General features: G+C 40.9%; 1 protein-coding gene across 1 annotated transcript in view; it reads right to left on the reverse strand.

Moving 5' to 3' along the window:
• LOC122565335 (GRAM domain-containing protein 2B-like) overlaps positions 1-7168 on the reverse strand; it is a 95954-nt gene extending 88786 nt beyond the window's left edge. The window contains exons 1-2 of the mRNA XM_043721201.1: positions 7084-7168; positions 6879-7011 (exon numbers count right to left, since the gene is read on the reverse strand). Of these exons, the coding sequence (XP_043577136.1) occupies positions 6879-6949 (71 nt within the window). The 5' untranslated portion in view covers positions 6950-7011; positions 7084-7168. The remainder of the gene's footprint in view (positions 1-6878; positions 7012-7083) is intronic.
• Positions 7169-10366: the final 3198 nt, after the last annotated feature.

Here is a 10366-nt window from a genome sequence, read left to right on the forward strand (position 1 = left end):
TCCCACCTGTCTGTGTGGAGTTTGCACATTCTCCCTGTGTCTGCGTGGGTTTCCTCCGGGTGCTCCAGTTTCCTCCCACAATCCAAAAATGTGCAGATCAGGTGAATTGGCCATGCTAAATTGCCCATAGTATTAGGTGAATTAGTCAGGGGTAAATATAGGGTAGGGGAATGGGTTTGGGTGGGTTTCTCTTCAGAGGGGTGGTGTGGACTTGTTGGGCCGAAGGGTCTGATTCCACACTTTAGAGAATCTAATATAATCTAATATTGCTTATTAACCATTAATGTTAAACAAACATTGTTCAATTGTACTTTTTCTGAGCCCCAGAGGAATTCCCACCCGCTGAAGTTACATTTGTCACACATGACCCCAACTTGCCACGCCTCTGTTAAATGGAATGTTTCAACTGTTGAATTCCTACATTTCCCAAGTGGTTTTCTAATGTAAAGGCATTTTCTGGTTTTGGGAACATAAGAGATGTTTACAGCAGTAGATAATGATAGTGAAGTCAAGGGTACAATCTAGCTTTAATAACCAAAAATATAATGAACTAATTGGGAAGAGGCTGGAGACAGCCAGACTAATGCTATTTACAAATTCGCTGATGACACCACCATAGTTGGTCGAAAATCAGACGGCTACGAAAGACTACAGACGGGAAAACCTGGAAAAATGGTGCACTGAGAACAACCTAGCTCTCAATGCCAACAAAACCAAGGAACTCATTACTGACTTTTGGCAGGATGTTACTCACGTCCTCCTACAACATTAGCAGCACAGAGGTGGAACTAGTGGCGGGTGTCAAGCTCCGAGGAGTGGTCATCCACAACAGCTTTCTTGGACTCATGCGGACACACTAGTTACAAAGGCCCAACAGCCTCTCTTCTTCCTCAGCAGCTAAGGAAATTTGGCATGACGGCGAATACCCTTGCCAACTTTTATAGGTGCGCCATCTAGAGCATTCTGTCTGGATGTATCACTACCTGGTATGGCAACTGTACCATTCAAGATCGGAGATGGTTACAGAGAGTGATGAACTCAGCCCTGACAATCACAAAGGCCAACCTCCCATCTATGGAATCTATCTACTAGGCCTGCTGTCAAAGAAAGGCCGCCAATATTCTTAAAGATCCATCCCACCCTGGCAATGTGTTTCCACAACCTCTACCATTGGGGAGAAGGTACAGAAGCCTAAACACACGCACCAGCCGGTTTCGCAACAGCTTCTACCCTACTGTTGTTAGAATATTGAATGGACTCTCAAACTCTTAACATTCGCCTGTACCTCTGTTTTTGTTTTTGCCGCTGTTTACCTATTATTTACTACCTATGCTACTTAACTCTGTGATCTGCCTGTATTGCTCGCAAGATAAAGCTTTTCACTGTGCCTCGGTACACATGACAATAAATTCAATTCAATTCAATTCAACAAGGATAGATTAGTGTCTCCAGAATTAGTCATACAAAGCAAGAAGATAAGTTATTACTGGAGATGCAGTGGTTGCGTTTGGACAAGAAGAATTGGAATCATGAGGGGCAACATATAAGAGGCTAATTATTTTTGTACAACAGTTTCTAAATGGATTAGAAACCACATCCAAAACATGTTGGTTCGGGTTCTCATGTGGGTTCGTCAGGTCGTGATACAAGTTTAGGCCAGGCTTCCTAGTTACTGTTCAGCACTGTTTATTGTTACAGGATAGAGAGACTACATGGCAGCACATTTCAAGCTATACATGGTCAAACTTCGTAGTAGAAGCAACTTTTGAAGCACTAGTCGTATCGCAGCCTACTTCAGAGGTACGTCTAGACATTTATTAAAATCTCTCCCTACATAGCATTCTTTGCTAACAAAAACATCTTTGTATTTATGGCACCAAATGAATCCTTACACTAATTTTTCAGCTTTTGCAATTCTTCTTGCTTCAGCCATCATGCATTTATGGTTGTAAGTTTGCTCGCTGAGCTGGTCAATTTCTCAGATGTTTTGTCACCAACTAGGTAACATCATCGTTCAGCCTCCATTGAAGAGCTGGTGTTCTGTCCTGCTTTCTATTTTTCTTTTTTCAGAAAAAGAACCAGAAGTGCTATCACCCATCACAAGACCAAGACACAAATAGAAAGCAGGATACTGATGACGTTACCCAGCATGGTGACGAAATGTCTTAGAACAAATCTACCAGCTCAGTGAGCAGACTTACAACTGAAACCACAACCTGAGCTACAAATCTTCTATTTTTCTTTTTTCAGAAAAAGAACCGGAAGTGCTATCACCCACCACAAGACACAAATAGAAAGCAGGATACTGATGACGTTACCCAGCATGGTGACGAAATGTCTTAGAACAAATCTACCAGCTCAGTGAGCAGACTTACAACTGAAACCACAACCTGAGCTACAAATCTTTTCAAAAATCGCATCATGCATTTATCCTTGAATAAACGCAAAATAAGTATGACTAAACAAATAACAAATGTAAATCAGTTTGTCAGTCTTACTGTGCTTAAACTAGCCTTTACAGGAACACATTTCTTTTAGTTATTCACAGGATGTGGGCATCGATAGCTAGGTCAGCATTTGTTGCCATCACTAATTGCCCAGAGGGCGGTTAAGACTCAACTACATTGTGTTGGTTTTGTGGTCATATGTAGGCCAGACGGGGTAAGAATGGTAGTTTCCTTCCCTAAAAGGATATTAGTGAACCATGGGAAGTAGAAAATATGGTTTATAGAATTGAATAAGTAAGAATATCAGTATTGGGGAAAAAATGGTTTTGATACTTGTAGTAGACATTCAAATAGTATGCAAACAAAAGCTTGGATCTCTGTGCTGTAAACATGCTCTAATCTTACCTAAATCAATGGTGCTCTTTCCAATAATTCCTAACACCTAAAAATTTGCAAACATTGAGGCAGAGAACAGCACATACCCAAGTTCATAAAGCAAACACATTAAAATAAGACAAATTGAGCAGTGTTATTTGCAATCTAGTGAGCTTTGTGTTCCCTCCCCAGCTTGAGATTATGTCAAAGTAACTAACGCAATGGCAGTGTAAGGTTCTACCCCATCCTATTTGATGGATCTTGTTGTTCTATTAACCATGGTTCCATCAATAGAGGTCTGGGTTTTATTCAGTTAAAAGTAGGTGTTCTGAAATCGCTTAATCACCCTCTATTGTGTATTACAGTTCACCGTCTGGAAAGCAGTCAGTCACCCTGATACATACAAACCACAGGAAGCTTGAATATGCTTCACTCTTGGCGAAAGACCTCGTCCTCGCTTCAGAATCACCAAAATACCTTAAACCTTGAAACTGATTTTAACTACAGTTTCAGGTTTCCTGGTACAAAGGCTATAAATTATGAGAGATGGCTTCAAAAGTATAGCATCATGGATCAGAAAGTCTGCATTTTAAAAACAGCATTGACTATATGGAGAACATTCACTTGGGCAAATGAACATTACAAGACTATGCAAGTCTGGACCCTTGGACCCTCACTTAAGATTTAGACAAAGAACTTTAATTACAGTTCTAAACAAATGATTTCTTACTGACATTATTGCTACAATGAAAAATATACCCTTGAATACTCAAGAGATAACATATAGACATTGCTGACGTAGAATACCAGAGAAAATGCAGCCCCTTCTATCCATAAAGCTTTTCAACTTATTTCCCATACTGTAGGTTTTATTTTTCTTTCATTCCAAGTTTACACTTTTAATTCAATACCTTGTTTACTTTCAGCTTATTGAAAGACAGAATATTAAATATATGCTGTAATGTCACTGGACTAGTCATCCAGAATCCCAAGCTTACATTTTGGTGATGTGGCTGTGTGTCCCATTGTGGCAGATAGCAAAACTTGAATTCAATGAAAAACTGGATTGAAAATCTCATCTAATTATGAACATTGCCAATTCATGTAAGAAACAAAGCTGGTTCACTAATATCTTTTAAAAGAATGAATCTGTCTGTCATTCTTACTTGGTCTGATGTACATGGGATGCCAGACGCTTAGCAATATGGTTGGTTTTTAATTAAGTCTTTGGGCAATTAGGAATGGGCAATAAATGCTGGCCTAAGCACATCTCACGTATGAATAGAAGTGAGAATCAGAACATTTTAGGAACAGAGGAGTAGGTATAGGCCATTCAGCCCCAGTGAGCTGGTTTGTTGATATTATGGCTGATCTCTTTGGTTTCAGTTCCAATGTTTTGTCTATAAAATAACATTCATCTTAGCCAGGGTCCAATAAATGCAATAACACAACCTGCATTGCTTTCTGGGAAGATTCCTAATACAATGACCTTTAGAGGGAGAAAGTATTCATCTTTGACCTAAAAAAACAGAAACCTCATTCTTAAACTGTTTCTGCTTTTCTAGCCTTCTCCACAAGAGGAAATGTTTTCTGGAATCCACTCTGAAGTCACCTTGGAATCTATGTTTCAATAAGCTCACCCTTCAACCTTCTAAACCTCAGTGGGTAGAGGCATGGCCCCTTCAACCTTTAAAACCATATCAGAATGGCATCAAACGCACCCTCTCCAAACTGGTTTTACTGCAAGAATATCCCTTTCTTCAAGTAAGGAGAGCAAATATTTTTGTTTTGATATAGCACTTCGAGTGCCTTTTAAAAATCCAAATAAAATAACAGCCATAAAAAGCCTGTTAACTCACCTTGTTTGTTACTTGCAAGAAAAATTAATAAATCATTTTAATGCAATATCTGTTTTACCAAGTCATGTGAATTCTGCAAAAACAATTTTTTTTAAGTATCCGACAAAAACCTTAAAAATGGATCCTAACACTTTCCCTGTGACAGATGCTGGATGCTGATGCATACTTTCCTGTTCTCATTCAGCATTTTCCAATCTACTAGGACTCTTTCAGAATTTCAGGAATTTTGGAAGATTATCCTCAACACATCTTATTTCTGCAGCCACTTCTTTTAAGACCTTAGCATGCAAGTCATGTGGTCCTGGAGACCTGTGAATCTTTAGATCTAATACTTTTCCCAGTATCTTTGCTTTAAAAGGCTCCTCCCTCACTTTCACCTCTCATTTTTAAGTTTTTTTAAGGAAGCTTTCTAAGTCTTTAAAAGACAGACAAAATACTTATTCAACACCACTTCCATTATCAATTCTCCAGACTTACCCTCTACAGGACCAACACTAGCTTTAGTTACATTTCTCCAAATTAAATATTTGCAGAAACTCTGATCGGTTTGTACATTACTAGCTAGCTTTCTCTCATCCTCTACGTTTTCCTTTACTAAGTCAGTCTTAAACCTGCCCAATCTTCTGACCAGCCACTAATCTTTGTTGATTTGTACAGTATTCTTTTCAATTTGAAACTATCCTTAAGTTCCTTATTTGGACATGGACTATGTAGCCTTCTCAAAGGGTCTTTCTTTCTCACTGGCATTAATCTTTACTGCGATTTAATAAATCTCCCCCTTAAAAGAGGGTGGTCAATGCACTGCTACCTGCCCTTAATTTTAATCTAGTTTCCCAAGTAACTTTGCGAGCTTTGCCTTTATTTATATATGGTTACTTTTCTTTAGATTTAAAACACTCACCCTAGACCCATACGTCCAAGGGGAACAAAAATTCTATAATACGAAGATCACAGGGGCACCGATTCATAAGAGGAGCCAGCATCATGCAACACAGAAAAAGACCCTTCAGCCCAACTTGTTCATGCTGACCATAGCTGAAAATGTGTTGCTGGAACAGCGCAGCAGGTCAGGCAGCATCCAGGGAACAGGAGAATCGACGTTTCGGGCATAAGCCTTTCTTCAGGAATCATGCTGACCATAGTTTGCCTGTGTTTAACCAATATCCTTCTAAAGCTTTCTAGCCATGTACCTGTCTCCCAAATGTATAAAATTAGGTATTTCATTGAGAAGTTTTTCAAAACTCTGATGGAAGGCCAAGACAGAAGAAGAGAAGAATCAAACCAGAAAGGCATGGGCCACCAAGCTGTAGTGTTAAGGGCCAAAACATGGAGAACAAAAAACATGAGATTTTGAAGTCTGGGCAATGCACAAATTTAGTGGAGATGATCCTAACACGATAAGCAGAAAAAGCATGAAAGGGCCTGCAAACAGAGGGATTGACTGGAAAGTACCCCGAGGAGCTCTAATCACACCAGCTTAGAAGAAAGAGAGAGTTTTTAAAAGAAGCTCCAGTAGCAAAAGGGTTTTGAGTCTAGGCATCAACGAATGACTACTTCACAGACAAAAGTAAGCTTATTAAGTGAAAGAAATGTGATTTAATGAAATAACATTTAGCAGATTAAAGACTGTCACAGTGAATGATCAGCAATAAAAGGTTGGAGAAACTTATTGAAAATATTGCAACATTTAAGAGGCATTTGGATAGGTATATGAATAGGAAGGGTTTGGAGGGATATGGGCCGGGTGCTGGCAGGTGGGACTAGATTGGGTTGGGATATCTGGTCGGCATGGACGGGGTGGACCGAAGGGTCAGTTTCCGTGCTGTACATCTCTGGGACTCTAATAATATGCCCCCCTCCCTCTCTTCTGAAATTAGACACATGGAGCTGCACATGTTGTAGATAATGATATTAAAAAAGTACACAGTGCACACGTGAATTTAGACATAGTTGCAATCCCGGGTTAAAATTCAAAACCTCTCTGCACCCCTTCCCCGCAATTTATGGGGACAATGTAAACTCGTTTTTACCAAGTAACAATATTAAAGATGTATTAAAGCGTCTTACCCTTGACAAGTTCACCAATTGGAGTTTCTTCAAAACAAAATCAAAGTTACCCAATTCTAAATATCCTTATTAATGTTAATAATGGACCACGCCTTTTAAATCTTACCTTCTGCGTATAGATTGATATTACCTTTTGGTTTGGTGGCGCTTCCAGAATCCTGTTTTAACCGAGTGTTTGGTGTTCTCTAAAATCTCATACATTTCGCTGTGTCCCAGCTGGTTGGCTCTAATCGCCTGTGGGTTCCGGCAGGTTTCACGCTTATCTGTGGGAGGGAACCCTTCAGCCAGTTTGACCAATGAGAGAATCAAGATCCTCAATCCCAATTCTAACTCACCTGGTCCAGCACAGCTCTCTGCTGTTAACAGAACGGGGAATGTCTCTGCGGTGGCAATGTCCCAACCTCTGAGCTGAGAGGGCTGGGTTCGTGTCCCACCTGCGCACAGGCTGAGTTTGAAATAAAACGCCACCACCGCGCTCCAACTAATTTGCAATCTGATAACTTTAAAGCGTGAGCACGCATACACATGGGACAGATACTGAGAACTTGAAACAAAATAAAGAATTGCGGGTACTGAATATCTGAAACCACAACAGAAATTGCTGGAGAAATTGTGGCTCAACCTGAGCTTAGAACTGAAGAAAATACAACCAGAAATAGCATTGTATCTGTGCCAGTTCTCTGCAAGAACAAATCAAACCTAATTCAGTTCCCCATATTCTTGTCTCGTATATTATTCAACTCTACTTATTTACACAGCTTATCCTCAAAAGATGCAATAATCAATTCCCACTTGCCCCGAAATAACAAAGCACCCCATGGTTTCAGTTTATACTTTAAGTCTTTCCTGATAGGCCTCTTGTGGTGCAGTGGATGTGTCCCTGTCTCTGAGCCAGGAGCCTCCAAGTTCAAGTCCCACTTCTTCAGGAGATGTATAATAACACTTCTGAACAGCTTGATTAGAAAATATCAAAGTCTTTATTAAGAATGATAGCTTGCTTTTATACAATGCCTTTTAACAGAGCAAAACATCCCAAGGGTGCTTCAGAGACTTACTCAAAGCAAAAGGGTGCCAAATTGAAAGAGATGTTAGGAGGAATAGCCGAAAGCTTAGAAAGATCTATTTGTTTGACCAGTTGCCAATAATAGGGCAAAACCAAAGGGAAAAATTCACAAGAATATTCAAGGGATAGAGATGGATGGGAGAATAAGATTGGGTGAGATTGCAGAATTGGACCTGGTATTGGGGAATGAGCCAAACCAGGTGGTAGAAGTTGCGGTGGGGGATTTCTTTGGGAACAGTGACCACAATTCTGTAAGTTTTCAAATACTCGTAGACAAAAACGAGAGTGATCCTAAGGGAAGAGAATTAAACTGGGCCAAGCCCAATAATATCAAAATTAGGCAGGAGCTGGGAAATGTGGATTGGACACAACTTTTGAAGGGAAGTCCACATTTGATATGTGGGAGGCTTTCAAAGATAGTGCAGAATAGGCATGTCCCATTAAAGGCAAAGGATAGGAAAGGCAAGATTCATGAACAGTGGATGACAGGAGAAATCGTACGACTAACCAAGAGGAAAAGGGAAACGCATATAAGGTCCAGGCAGCTAAGAACAGAGTGGGCCCTGGAGGAATATCGGAAGAGTAGGACCAGTCTTAAACTAGGAATCAAGCAGGCTAAAAGGGGTCATGAAATAGTTTTAGCGAGCAGAATTAAAGAGAATCCAAAGGCATTTTATTCTTATATAAGCAACGAGCGGGTAACTAGAGAAAGGATGGGTCCACTAAAAGATAATGAAGGAAGGCTGTGTGTCGAACCGGAGAGAATGGGTGAGATTCTGAATGATTACTTTGCATCAGTGTTCATGGAGGAGAGGAACATGATGAATGTTGAGATGAGAAATAGAAGTTTGATTAGTCTGGATCACGTTGACACGAGGAGGGAAGATGTATTGGGTATGCTCGAGGTTATTAAGGTGGACAAATCCCCAGGACCGGATGTGATCTATCCCAGGTTACTGAAGGAGACAAGAGGGGAAATAGCTGGGGCCCTGACAGATATTTTTGTGGCATCCTTAAATACAGGTGAGGTGCCGGAGGACTGGAAGATTGTTCCTGTTGTACTCCTGCACAAGAAGGATCGTAGGGATATTCCAGGTAACTATAGACCATTGAGCCACCACATCAGTGGTGGGAAAGTTGCTGGAGAAGGTACTGAGGGATAGGATCTATTTATATTTAGAAAAGAATGGGCTTATCAGTGAACGGCAACACAGTTTTGTGCGGGGGAGATCGTGCCTTACCAACTTAGAGTTCTTTGACGAAGTGACCAAGTTGATAGACGAAGGAAGGGCTGTTAATGTCATATACATGGACTTTAATAAGGCATTTGATAAGGTTCCCCATGGTAAACTAATGGAGAAAGTGAAGTCACATGGTGTGCAGGGTGTTCCAGCTAGGTGGATAAGGAACTGGTTGAGCAACAGGAAACAGAGAATAGTAGTTGAAGGGAGTTTCGCGAAATGGAGAAAGGTGACCAGTGGTGTTCCACAGGGATCAGTGCTGGGGCTATTGTTGTTTGTGATATACATAAATGATCTAGAAGAGGGCACTGTTGGTATGATCAGCAAGTTTGCAGATGACACGAAGATTGGTGGAGTAGCAGAAAGCATAAGGGACTGTCAAAGAATACAGGAGAATATAGACAGACTGGAGAGTTGGGCAGAGAAGTGGCAGATGGAGTTCAATCCAGACAAATGTGAGGTGGTGCATTTTGGCAAGTCAGATTCTATAGTAAATTATACATGAAAGAAGAGCCCTGGGAAAAGTTGATGAGCAGAGAGATGTGGGAGTGCAGGATGGATGCTGCACGGGTGGATAGAGTGGTCAAGGCGGCATTTGGTATGCTTGCCTTCGTTGGACGGGGTATTGAGTATAAGAGCTGGCAGGTCATGTTAAAATTGTACAAGACATTGGTTTGGCCGCATTTAGAATACCGTGTACAGTTCTGGTCGTCACATTAACAAAAGGATGTGGACACTGTGGAGAGGGTGCAGAGAAGGTTTACAAGGATGTTGCCTGGTATGGAAGGTGCTAGCTATGAAGAGAGATTGAGTAGGTTAGGTTTGTTTTCATTAGAAAAAAGGAGATTGAGGGGGGACCTGATTGAGGTTTTCAAAATCATGAAGGGTATAGACAGGGTGGATAGAGACAAACGTTTTCCCAGGGTGAAGGATTCAATAACAAGAGGTCACGCTTTCAAGGTGAGAGGTGAAGAGTTTAAGGGGGATACACGAGGCAAGTACTTTACACAGAGGGTGGTGGGTGCCTGGAACATGTTGCCAGCAGAGGTGGTAGAGGCAGGCACAGTAGGTTCATTTAAGATGCGTCTGGACAGATGCATGAGTAAGTGGGGAGCAGAAGGATACAGATGCTTAGGGATTGGGCGACAGGTTTACTCAGAAGATTCGGATCCGCTCAGGCTTGGAGGGCTGAAGAGCCCGTTCCTGGGTTGTAAATTTTCTTTGTTCTTTGTTCCAGCTGGGAGGGAAATTGAGGCTACAAAGTAATTTGAATTAAATTCATATTTCCTTCCTTTGCATCTCCACTGTGCATTC

Source organism: Chiloscyllium plagiosum, chromosome 31, assembly GCF_004010195.1.
Source record: "Chiloscyllium plagiosum isolate BGI_BamShark_2017 chromosome 31, ASM401019v2, whole genome shotgun sequence".
Taxonomy (NCBI): Eukaryota; Metazoa; Chordata; class Chondrichthyes; order Orectolobiformes; family Hemiscylliidae; genus Chiloscyllium; species Chiloscyllium plagiosum.